This window comes from Idiotropiscis lumnitzeri, chromosome 1 (assembly GCF_059441095.1).
Source record: "Idiotropiscis lumnitzeri isolate Australia: NSW breed Sydney's pygmy pipehorse chromosome 1, RoL_Ilum_1.0, whole genome shotgun sequence".
In the NCBI taxonomy this organism is placed as follows: domain Eukaryota; kingdom Metazoa; phylum Chordata; class Actinopteri; order Syngnathiformes; family Syngnathidae; genus Idiotropiscis; species Idiotropiscis lumnitzeri.
In genome coordinates, this window is record NC_142391.1 from 43,807,502 (window position 1) to 43,820,366 (window position 12,865).

The following is a 12,865-nucleotide window of genomic DNA, read 5'->3' on the forward strand; positions in this document are numbered from 1 at the left end:
TGACAAATTTTCTAGTTTAGACCAGATGGAATCTTTCGGATTTCGACCAGATTGAATCTTAGAATATCATACTTACTTTGTCCTGACAATAGCAGCAACTGCCACCATGTCACATTTACTTTAAAGAGTACAAATTATTTCAAGGTGTTTAGCCTGTGACTACTATAGTTTGATTTCCTGCATATACTGTAGCATCAGCGCATTGTGATTGATGGCAAGCCAGTCCAGGTTGTTGTCTGCCTTTTGCTCTAAATAACATTGGATTCTGGTTCCTACCATAAACCTGAATAGGGTAAGCGAATACTGGACTACAGAAACAGAATACAGAAAATGGATTAACACATTCAGTTGTCTTTAGTGGTTTGTTGATAGTGAAGGAAAACATTGCACATTTTCAGAAACTTGAAAACAAAGTCAGATGAGCAAGACAATTTTTACCTTACTCGTGCCATCCACAAGTTGACAGCTTCCTGGAGAGGCATTTGGCCCGCTGACTAGTTGCTCTTTTAGCCTCTGTACTTCCTTCTGGGCCATTTCTGATTTCTGTGGAAAGAAATAGGCTTTGTTACAGTTGTCTGGTATGTAGATAATAATAGCTTGATAAAGGGGGAAAGGAGAAAAGTCATCTGCTAAAATTACTGGCGATACAGTGCAGTGGTGTCATTGGATCATTCTGCGAACACAGCTGTTGAGTCAGCTGACTTTATTGCCGCAAGTGTTTACCTGCTTTGTCACACCTTTGTAATTATTGATTCTTTTTGAGAACACAATGATGAAGACATGTAACAGAAGCCCAGGCAGTATAATAAAGGAGTCATCACTAGGAAACCAAGGCAATGAAATACAGTAGCTAAATTCAGAGCTCTGGCATCAATCAAGCTCTGCTGTTTCCTCTCCTGAGCGCCGCCATGCTACTGCAGAGCGCCCACCAACGGGGGCTCCGGATTACACCCTCTAATCACACACTCAGGGGAAGGGAGGGAGGTGGAGGGGGGACAGGACAGAGGCTGCCTTAATTAAAGCCAAGGCATGATTACTGGAGTGATTACCCTAACAAAGGAATATCTCAATCAGGGGAGAGAAACACTCACCTGGTTTGCCTTTTCAAGTTTGCCCATGATGATGCTGACTTCTTCCAGCCTGGGAAACACAAACACACGCACACACATGTAGTTTGGAATAATATCAATAAAGCAACACACTTAATCTGATACCACACATATTGTTAAATGTAGAAAGAATGACATTTGGATGATGCAAACTGTGCATTGAAGGTGAAAAAAATAGTGTCAGCTATTGTTTTTGATTTTTTTTTAATAAGTTCTTGTATCAACAGTAATCACCAAATCAAGCAGCGAAGCCTGCCTTGAAATAACTTATCTAAATGAAATGAAAAAAGACATTTTACCAGGTATATTTTTTAAAGTAACGGAAGTCTATCCCATCGGCTTTTAGGATGACCACATTCCACTATTTTATGACAGCTTCAAACAGACAGATGAATGGATGATTTTCGTTATCTTTAACACTCAGTGATTAGTGAGATATTAATTGCATCATGTAACATATAACAAAATGTAACCTCCAACATGTCTCCATATATATGATAATTATTGTCTAATTGAAGCAGAATCACAGCAGGGTTATTCATGAGGTTCGTTTGAAGTTCAACGGTTTCTTTTGCAACATGGAACCTGATTTTCAAAAAGTAGATAAGGATGGATTAATATCAAGGATTCTGTGAGGGAATAAAATATGCATACAAATTTCATGTTTGACACACGACGGTCCTGCAAGCCAAAGGTAGAATTGCTCAAAGATGTCTTTTAATTAAAATGTATTCTTTAGCCATACCATACATTTGCTCAATTTAATGTTTGCAATTTCATTCTTTGAGAACCTATAATTGCCTGAAAAGCTATAAAAGACTGTGTAATTATTAGGTGAAAAGGACTCTGGTAAGAAAAGTACAAAAAAACAAAACATAATTGCAATGTGGAATTAGTCCGATCCAACAACAATTTTTGGCATTAACAATCAGTGTTGCGAGGCAAAACCCTGTTTGAGAAGGCAACGGTTTTGTGTGGATCCAACTGTAAGCCTTGGGAAAGACAAAACTCGGCTGGCACAGCCTAACAGGTGTCAGCTCCACATTTAATGAACTTGTGCTGTGCAGAAAATGTTTTGTATTGATTAGCTGCTCAATTACTCAAGTCAGAGTAGACAAATAGTCTTCTTTTTTTTTTTTTTTTCACAACGTACGTACATTGCAAAAACTGGCAGGGAGAGTAATAGAGACAGGGCCAGGGTTCAGAGGCTTTTGGTCATGTAAGGGTAACTGCTGATGTGGGTCAGTAGAGCTGCTGTCATTTGAAAGGAATATGACCAGGGAAAACAGCCACACTATGACCACGCACATAAAATACTAGCAACTACTTGCTGCACGCCATAATGAAAAAGCATCCAGTCCGCCAAAATAGATGGCAGTGGGTCTTGAAACATCACTACAATTGTGCCATGGATTTAGCCACTGCTAATGGATTTTCTCCAAATCCATTAGCAGTGGCTGACTGTGCTCTGGAGCACAACCCGAACAAAAGAGTGTTTACTTTGAATGTCTATCGACATCTTTCATACGGGCTCAGATGCTTTTCAGGCATGCAGTGTATACGTAGCGTTCAAAAACCAGGACATTGTAGCGGTTTTCTGAAGCAATCTTTAAATGGAGCAATTCTTCTTGAGGGCTGTCAAGGCCCAACTGCCAGTGAAGGCAAACACAGAGCTCTCTCATCGACCTGCCTTAATGGCTGAGTCACTCCCTTGCACCGCTGTTACAATGGCATTCCTCAGCTTTACACATGACATGAATTTATGTAGGCAAAATAAAGTCGAAGCGTTTCAGCACTTAAATTGCTTCAATAACCTACAGTCACAAAGGGACACAGAAATGGCAGTTTGTTGATGAAAGGAGGTTGTAGATGTAGGTGACAAATCAGAAACAGATTCTTACTTGTTTGTCAGCTCTTTGTTGTATTTACACCGCAGGTCGAGCAGCTCAGTCTGTGACGTATCCAAAGCTGTCCAGAGGGAAACAGTGACAAGGGCATTAATAATAATTGAAATAATTAATTCATTAATTACAAAATTTAAATACATAAGACATAAATACATAATTTAAAGTGTTTACACGTGAACTAATGATAATGTTTGAATGATAACGTCTAAAGATTAGTGTAGTACTGCACAACATAAACAAATAAAATAAAAACATATTACATCGAGAAGCATTACGGTGGACGTTCGCATATTGGTGGTTTGGCATTTATAAATTCGTCTCGCCAATGATTTTTTATTTTATTTTTTTTAAAATAGACTCACAGTGGTCGATCAACAACCTCTAAATTAGGCAATTGTAACTAACTGTCAGCCATAACAATGGCCCAAAAACACTAAATGTCCACTTAGCCTTATGCCTTCCACCTATAGTACAGACTTATGCGTACTCTTGTTCATCTAATTACTTGTTTCAATGCGGTCCTCAAGCTTTGTATTCAACATTTGACAAACTTTCGCGTGATGGATTGTAACACCACTGCAAATCGATGAAATAGTAAACATATTTTGTAAATTAATACCTCTTTGAGGGTCTAAATTAAACTCAACATTATATTTGTCAAGAGACTGGAAAAGGGGTGATGAAGCTTATTAGTATGTGGAGGTTTATTCCAAGTCGTGGCTGGTGAGTGTAATTGTTTTTCAATCTTGTTGTATTTCAATGACTAGTTTTAATGAGGAGTTGTAATTCAGGTTATAGTATATGTGTACATGTCGGTGTTTCAAGTACTCACATGAATGCAAAACCTTGATTTTCTCCTCTGCCTCTGACAGCCTGTCAGCCAAACTAATGCCGGCATTTTCCTCCTCCCTGAGAGAAGAAACTATGTCAGCTGTACACACTATCACTTCAGCTAGTGTACACAACTATATGCCTTGACATGTAAAATGTTAATCCCAGCGTCGCTCCATTGCAGTGCAGGCTTTAAAGACAAACGGAAATGTGAGTGCCGTAAAGCATTTTTAGAGAACCTTCGAAAAACCATCTCATGCCATTCATGTGATTTGATTTCACATTTGATGCACTTCGATTCTTCTAGGAATAGGGGATCTCATCCCACTGGGAATATTTATAAATATATATAATATATATATGTATATATATATATATATATATATATATACACATATATATAAATGCTGCACACAACCAATACCAGTGAAATCAAAACCAAAGCACAAGAAAACATGCAGTTCTATCATGGTCCAGCGCTGTGTGTCGTTAAACATCATTAGGTTTAGGTGCAATACTAAAAGAAATTAAATAAAGAATGCCAAAGGTACTGAAATTTTGTTCAGATAACTTTGTGTGCCACAATAGGGCTTGATACAGTATTCTGAACAATCCCAGAACACAACGTTAACAGACCATAGTGTTTTAAATGACAGCTACGTTTTGTGTTTTTCAAAGATACGTGATCATTGGTGGTCTTCACCCTTGTCTCTCAGTTTGGTCCTGGTAGATCTCCTGTGGTGAGCCTGGGGCTCCAGGAGCTGGCGTGCTATTGGGGGTCATATCAGGAGCTGGAGAGCTTGACTCAAGGGGGTCTCCAGTCTTTGCTGTGTCCGCAAACCCGTTGTCTGTGGGCTCTGGGGGGAGGAATATTGATATAAAGAAAATGTGAGAAAATTCTTTACTCATAACAGGAAAAAAAAAAATCAATTAAATGCATCTTTCACATCCAGGCATAATTATAGGTGTAACCAGACCCTTTTTATTAACAGACAAAAGGCTTGAATTAGTAAATGTTTGTGTGTACAATAACTGGCAAAAACTTGATTGTTCACACAAACAGATGTGCAAGTTGATTACCTAATCGGCTGCACAGAGGATTGCATCTGCCAAACAGGCACAATTGCCCATCAATTTATTTTGCCCATTCTGGGAGGAGTTAACATCAACATTAATTTAGCCCATGCAATCTAATTTAGCATGGTTGAGACACGTTGTGGCGGCTGATTTTGCGTCTTTAAATACCGTGAAATGAGAGAACTGATCATTTCCACTCATGTTAACATTTTTAAACTGGCAGAAACATAAATTATCAAAACCTATTCTCAATTCAGTAATTTTGGAGCTTCTGGAGGATCTAAGGGATTACTTTGAACCAGTCACAAGAAGGACTCATGCTATAGCACCTACACTGTGACAAAACCCCCTTCAACTCTTCATTTCCTTGCATCTAGGTAATTTCCACAAACATTGATAATTGGTGGCCGCGTCTCCCTCAGCTGTTTTTCAGGTGTGCAGTTCCACTTTTATGCAGGATGAGCAGACACATCCCCTTCACACACTCAGGGCTAATTAAATAAATTGAAAAAGTGGCTTCCCCTAAATTACCGGAGCCATAATTCTCAAATTCTGACTGTAAGTGTTTGTTTGACTTCCTCTAACACTAAATCTTTGAACTTTATTCCGCACTTGCAGTACAATCCCAAACACCTAACATACAAAGCTCTTTCTAATAAGATCTGTTGCCAGAAACGTGGGCAATCTGTTAGAGCAAGTGAAGTCGCAATTACTGCCTCATATTCAGGATCTTAGTAAACAAGGCCCAAAAAGTTCTAACCATCATCAGCAGCAGCATTAATATTATTATTAGTATCATTATTTTTATTATTAGTAGTAGTAGTAGTAGTATTGTTAGTATTATTATTAATAGGATCAAAAATTATCATTTATTCTACAAATTTTAATTCATAAATTGGAAATCCAATTCACACTCTGTTGCATATCTTTGCAGCATACCACACAGAGAACAGGAGAACACACATAATGCATGCATTGAGAGACGAGTTTTGGAGGAGTTGTGCCTTGTGTCCTGCCTGCAAGTCACCAGGCTGGCATCCAGGAGGCATCCTAACCAGATGCCCGAGTCATCTAATCTGGCGCCTCTTGATTTTCAAAAGTCGTGGTTCTAATCTGACCCCATCCTGGATTTGGCCATTTGTATCCATAAACGTATTTGTATACTGTAAGGAATTCCTAGACAAGGCCACCAAGGGAAAGGCCCTTCAGCTTAGTCAGGGGGAAAAAAAGTATCCACAGTGGAATTCCTACACCATGATTCTTGTAATATTAAGAGGCAATAGTGTGTCCAAATGAATAATTTCCATAGTTAGAAAAGTTTTTCCACAAGTGTATATAGATATATATATATATATATATATATATATATATATATATACTTGTGGAAAAACTTTACACAGAGCAAATGAATCCTAACTGTGCATATTTTTGGTCTGACCTGTCTTTTCAAAGCACTGTAGGTTTTTCTTCCAGTGCCCGCTGATCTCCCTCACCAGGGCCCCGCTGTCAGGGGCCAAAGTTTGAAGCTGCTGCAGCCTCTCCTCCAGTGTGTGTGAGGCCTCCAGTACAGGAGCTGGATCTGTGAAAATGCACAGATACAAGTATGTAACTAAAGAAATACAACAAATGAAATAGTAATCATATTTATTGAACCGGCCGACCCAATCTCCCAAAAAGCATTAAACTGTTCTACAGACTACTTTTCGTTGGCCTCAACAGTTTTTTCCTGCAAAAAGTAAGTAACTCTTTGACTTGCCACACTCTATTGCCTTTGAAAAATGTACAAGCTGGACATAACGCTAAAAGCTGAGTTCTAAACCTTCACTTTCTAATGAGCATTCTCGTGAACTTATAAATGATCGGGAAAACTACAGAGATTGTCATGAAAAGGTGACAGTCTTAAGTGCCAAATATACACCAAAACAAAGTGTTGAAAAAGCATGCTCCTGAAAAGGGTGTAAAAAGAGAAAGGGGGAAAAAAAACAAGATTCTTTAGCACAACAGAGGAGCTATTTTGCAATGCATGCGCGGCAGCACTGGGCCCATGGGGCCAACTAGGAGGCTGCTTCTCAGCTAACAAGTCTCCTCTGTATCATTTGATCATTTAAATTATTATGCCAGGAATTCTCAGGAGGCAGCTCGGCACTCCACATCACAGGGCTGTTTTTAATCTTCGCCTTCCCTTTCTTCCCCTCCCGAAAAGTTCAACAGCTCAGAGAGAGTGAGCTGCTCTTGTTGTGTACCTGCCTGCTGAACACCAAAGGAGGTGACTTCTAGTGCCAAAAGCACAGAGAAGGAAGCTCAGGGGAGCTCCTTGACAAGGGGGGGGAGGATGGGGGGGGGGGGGGGGGGCTGAGGAGGCACACGCGCATACATACACACACTTGCACGCATGCCTTTAAAAACTCTAAAAGAGGAAAATCGCTTCTTTGCTCTACACAAACTTTTTTTTTCTGGCAGCTTTCATCTGCACATCTCATACTTATGTGTCTAGTGTGGGCCCGGACTGCCGTGACATTTCATGAGCGACAGAGCAAAAGACAGGCGCAACTTTGCCATAAACTCCCAGCAAAAATAAACACTAATCACAGACCCCAAACTTGTGTGCCGTGCAATTTGTTGAAATCCAGGCTGTGAATTGCAGGGCGCCCTATCCGCTTTTTCATCAGACAAACATTTTGCACCATTTAATTGATCGAGCTATTTTTCCCAGGACCGTTTACAGTCAAACATTGTCTGCATTCATTGTTGCACCAACTGTGGAGATATTGCATCAGTCACAAGGGACATCACTATTAAGGGAAAAGCTCTTCCAAGGCAAACAGGAAGCACTGCGAAACCATCGACCCACTGTCACAGAAATCACTTTATGTGCCTCTTTCCCATATATCCTTTAAACTTTTAGTGATCAAAGGACAGAGATTATACCCACGCATGGATAAATTAGGATTATCAATCATTGGCACAGGAGTACGGCAAGTCAAATAGAAAGCCACGGGAAATAACCCAAGTCTGTATACAAAAGTAACCTTGCAGTTAAAGTAAAGATGAGGGGATCCTCTCAAAGGGCTGAGAGATTTTCACTTACGGAGGCAGAGTCCACAAAGTTTGCAAAACGCACCTACTAATTGGTGGTATTTATGGGCAACAAAGTGGCTCGGATGGTAAAAACCTTTGCATTCAAACAAGCTCACAGCTTGCATTTGCTTTAATGAACACCACCAAGCCTTTTAATGTACAGTCTACGGTGGAAGGGGCTCACCCTTATCCAGCTTATTGCTCAGGGCTGTCGTGGAGAAACGAGTATGCCGACTTACGGTAAGAGACTTTGGGTAAAATTTTACAGCAAGTTACATTCTACACAGCAGTTTATCTGAACTGTTTTTTTCCCCCACTCCTTTTTCTAAGCGATGATAAGTCCCCATTGAATTGAAAAATCTCTAGCATGGCTTGGGAACTTGTTGCGCTGCTGGCGGTTGTACAAACAAGCAGAAGAAGTTCAATCTGCTTCGACAAGAACAATGTTTTGGACTGACACTGCGGACGAGGAGACATCGTTGTTGTGACTCGCTAGTCGCTACAACTTCCAGCGCCTACCCGGGAATAAGGAACACAGAAGCATAAGTCTGAGTCATCCTCGAGGTTGTGCCTGTGCTGTTTTTCATTTTGTGGACAAGGAGTACGGTACTGCAAAATGCACATCAAACTTTGTGCTAATGTGCTTGCTGTGGAGAGATTTATTCAAGTGCCAAGTGTCACAAGAATATCAGGTATTGTTTTTTTTATGTGTGGAGATGTGCACTTTAGTAGTCAACTTCTGAATTCAGTTGAAGGATTGGCACAATTTTTTTCAATTTTATGGATAGTAAGCGTTATTGTCAGTAAAATGTAGTAAACGCCAAAGAGATTTTAAAAACCTACTCTTATTTCTTTACTTGGAAAGTGTCATGACCCGTGTCGGTCATGTCAGGTTTTTTGTTATTATTTTCACTCTCCCAGGCCTTGTCTTTGTTTTGTTTACCCTCTGTCTGCTGAGTGGGGGCGTTCCCCTCAGCACTCGTTCCCCACCAGCCACGCACCTGTTTCCCGTTAGCCTCACACACCTGATTCCCATCTGCTCCCCTAATGACTGGACTATTTAAACACCCCGTGCCGACGTTTCGGCGTCGGTGCATTGCCCCATTTTGCGGACTTCACTGTGCCCTTGCGTTGCCTTGTCCTAATGTCATTGTTGCTCGTTAACCCCCCCCCCCCCACCACACTTTTTTGCAAAAGAGAGTTTCCAATAAATCTAGTTATATTATGATGGCAGGCACCTATAAAAATATTTTAATAAATTGATTGCATTCTATACAGTATGGAAAACAATATCGAAAAAAAATCTGGGAAGGCCTTCTCAGACTTCTGTGACAATTAATTTTTACATGCTTATTGTTTATTTCATTTACCTAAGTGTGTCGACCCCTTATTAATAGTAATAATCAATAAAAAATGTCAAAAGAAGTGACACTTTTTGTACATGTGTTTATGACACCAATTTCAATATTTCATTCACTGAGTGAGGGTGTGGAGAATGGCTTGCATGCTAATTTCAGAAACTGCAGGGTAAACAAGAAAATGCAGACATTAGCCAGCAGAAGGTAACATAAACGAAAACATTTTCAGCCTATTCCATATTTCGATCTTGACAAACTTACACTGAGGCTTACATTGTTGCTATGAGTGTATGTGTAAAATGTATTAATGTGAATTATTGCAAAAGAGGTTTTAGTATTGTGTGTCTGGATATGTTTTATCTCTGTAGTGCTTCAAGCCTATGTACAAAGTAGGTACTCACTCTTTTAATTATGTTTTTGTACAATTGCAGCTGCAGTGATACTGAGTTTCATCATTTTGGCTGCGCAGTAATGAGGCTGCCGTGTTGGAGTAGCTGCTTCCCTGTGGTCACTGTTTCGCTGTTTCTGGGCTATTGCATGTCAAAGAAAAAGGTGCTACGAGTAACAAGAAGTGGAAGTCAGAGGCTGGTCAGTTTCACTAGACTGTGGGTGGCACTGAAGAGAAAAGCGCACGGGTAGAGTATGTGTATGGCCTAGGTGGGTAAGGGAGGGGCGGAAGGGCGCAGGTCTTACACTGCAACACAAACAGGTGTGTCGGCTGGTCCGTCTTTGCCATGTCAGCGATATACTATCATTAGGTGGCGTGGGCACAGTAGGGTGCACCATTATGTCTCTCTGGGCCGTGTGTAATTACGCTCTGACATAATTAACCCAGCAAGCCCATTAGCCAAGCAGTGGCTGGCTGAAGAGAGGTGGGGGGGAAAAAAACTATAATTATTTGTTGTGCACGTGTTAATGAGGCCAGCTGTGTTCCCATCATACAACACGAACAAATTAATTTACAAGGCTGCGCTCAAGGGTTTTTTTTCTGTTCATTCAAAACAGCGTTGTATTTTTTTCTCTCGGAGTGGACTTCAAGGTCCATAAACATGTTCTGCTGCTGCAACAAACAGTAACAGTGGTGTAATAGCGCTGTCAAGGACCAAAACTAGGCTGACACAATTTTGGAGCGTGTGTTTCACCTTCACAAATGCAAATTGATGTTAAGCATTTACTCTAATTGCCGCCTTCCCCCGCCATGTCCACGATTTATTTTGATTGGAAATTCATAACACATCATGTTCACAAAGAGGATTTTTCTTTCTGTGCCGCACTTGAAGCTAATATGCATGACATGGACTTAGTTTAAATTAACTTGATGTCCTGAAAGATTAGCTATACATGGGAGAAGATAGCAACACCTTTTGTGCATTAAAGAGAGATGTCTTCTTTTTCCACCGAGTGTACAGAAGTACAGCGATGGAATGATTTAAAATCTTAGAACAAACACACAGCAGCCAAAATAAATATGTTATGACACAAACTAAACTTGAGGGAAAACTACAAACTATGCTGTTCATTGTTATGTATGTGGCATGCAATGAAGTCATGAGGAATTAGAATCATCTAATTCTTTTGTCTCCACTTTTTGGAATTGGACATGCACACAAACCTGCATTCCAACAGACACACAGTTGTTCTCCCTCCTGGTCCCTCTGGGGTGTCCTACTCCACAGGGATCAGTTGGAGAGGCCCAGCTCTTTTATGAACATAATGCATTATTAAGCACCTCAAACATCTCCTGGGCCTTTGTTTATTACTGCTCTTATTAATCACTTGTGCATAATCACGTCCCACCCATAGAGCTTTCATTCCCCATCAGCTTTTATATGCCCTTATTTTCCAACAGACTGCCACAAACATTTACAGCATTCCTCCCCCTCCTCCCCTCTTACCCTGACTGTAGGTACTCAGCTGCACAATTACAATAAAGCCAGCTTGCTGTGCCTTGCAGGCCTCTCTGCGTGTGCCTGTTTATGTTTGGTGGGGGTTGAAGAAGGACAACCATTCTTAATGCATTTGAATGGCTTTGAACTACTGAGGTCAGTGCTTTCGGATTTGATAATTTCATAGCTGGGGGGAGTGTTCACTGTGGATATGTAAAAGATTTACAGGCCGCGTATAACAGAAAACGACACGCAACGCAACGAAACAGAGCTGACCCCAGGCATTAGCGAACTAATCGGCTGCATGGGATTGGGATTTCCTGGCCACTAGAGGCCCCCAAAAAGTGTTTTTTTAACACGTTAAAAATATAAACATGGTGGAAGGGGAGCCCCAAACCAAATTGTGTTCAGGCCCCCCATAAAGGCTCAACAGAATTCTGCTATTTGCTCTGCCCTGCAGTTGCATTCACTACCACTAGCAAGCACTGTTGCTATAACGTTTTCAATTTATGTTTGTACACACACACACATAGACACACTTACACATTTAGTGGAGTGTATTCACAACAGAATCTTCACAAAGTCTGATGAGCTCCCCGCTCAGATGAAAGCAACTCTGTTCTAAAAGAGAGAGGGAGTGGGCTGTACCCTGAGGGAGGGGTGTGTGTGAGTAGGGGTGTGTGTGTGTGTGTGTGTTAGTGTGCATGTGCATGTAGTGAGGGGAGGCAAGGAAGAGCAAACACCTGGAGCATCAGTCTCTGGGCTACGCCCCGGGCGACAGGGCCTCGCCGATCTCACAGAGGCGGAAACAAACGCTGACGTTCAAACAACTCACACACATTCCAGGAGGCAAAGAGAAGAATGAGACAGCAAGACGGAGAGGTAGAAAAAGACGTGGGAAAAGTTAGGTGCATCTCTGGGAAACTGACGAACTCCGGCAGAAGCTGCCACAATTTTTCTAGCGCCTGGTGATCACAAGGTGTTTATCAGTGCTGATCAAAAAAGTGCGGAGGTGATATAAATATTGTTTGGGAAACACTGTTAACAGGCCCCTTTCAAGCCTAAGAATGGGTTAGTGTGCATAACACGAGATGTCACAGGCAAATCAAAATATAGCGCACTAATGAAATACTCCAGTGGATTGACATCTCAGCTTTGGGGCCTCATAAAAGGCAGGAAGGGAGAGAACAAAAACACCACTCAATAACTTCCTTCAAGAAGTTTTCATTTCAACCGGAGTTGCATTTTCTGCTCCATTCAAGGTGTGATTGAACTGCAGCATTATTTCCAAAGCATATAATTGTCACATTGGTATTGAAACAAATGAACTGGATCGCTATTCAAAGTGGATAACTGATATGTAACCAGTTAATGTTAATGATAGTCACAGACAACAGGTCACATATTGAACGCTTGTTTTCCCCCACCTCCACATTGTTCATTAACTACAGCCTGCTCTGATTGGACCCACAGCACACAAATGAGCACACGGGCAAACACACTCTAGTAGAGATAATGTCAAATGAAACAATATGAAAGGGAGAAAAAACATCCAGCAATGAATAGTAATAACCGCATTAAGATTAACGAGCATGTCGGGTAAAGAATGATTACATCTG

The 12,865-nt window shown here is 40.9% G+C and overlaps 1 protein-coding gene across 3 annotated transcripts in view; it reads right to left on the bottom strand.

The window, feature by feature from the left end:
* The window catches only part of cux2b (cut-like homeobox 2b), a 100,501-nt gene that overhangs the window by 14,138 nt on the left and 73,498 nt on the right, over positions 1–12,865 (bottom strand). For all 3 annotated transcript variants that reach the window (XM_088302032.1, XM_088302049.1, XM_088302041.1), the window contains exons 5-10: positions 6,363–6,503; positions 4,551–4,704; positions 3,849–3,925; positions 3,011–3,077; positions 1,092–1,140; positions 439–543 (exon numbers count right to left, since the gene is read on the bottom strand). In XM_088302032.1, the coding sequence (XP_088158158.1) occupies positions 439–543; positions 1,092–1,140; positions 3,011–3,077; positions 3,849–3,925; positions 4,551–4,704; positions 6,363–6,503 (593 nt within the window). The remainder of the gene's footprint in view (positions 1–438; positions 544–1,091; positions 1,141–3,010; positions 3,078–3,848; positions 3,926–4,550; positions 4,705–6,362; positions 6,504–12,865) is intronic.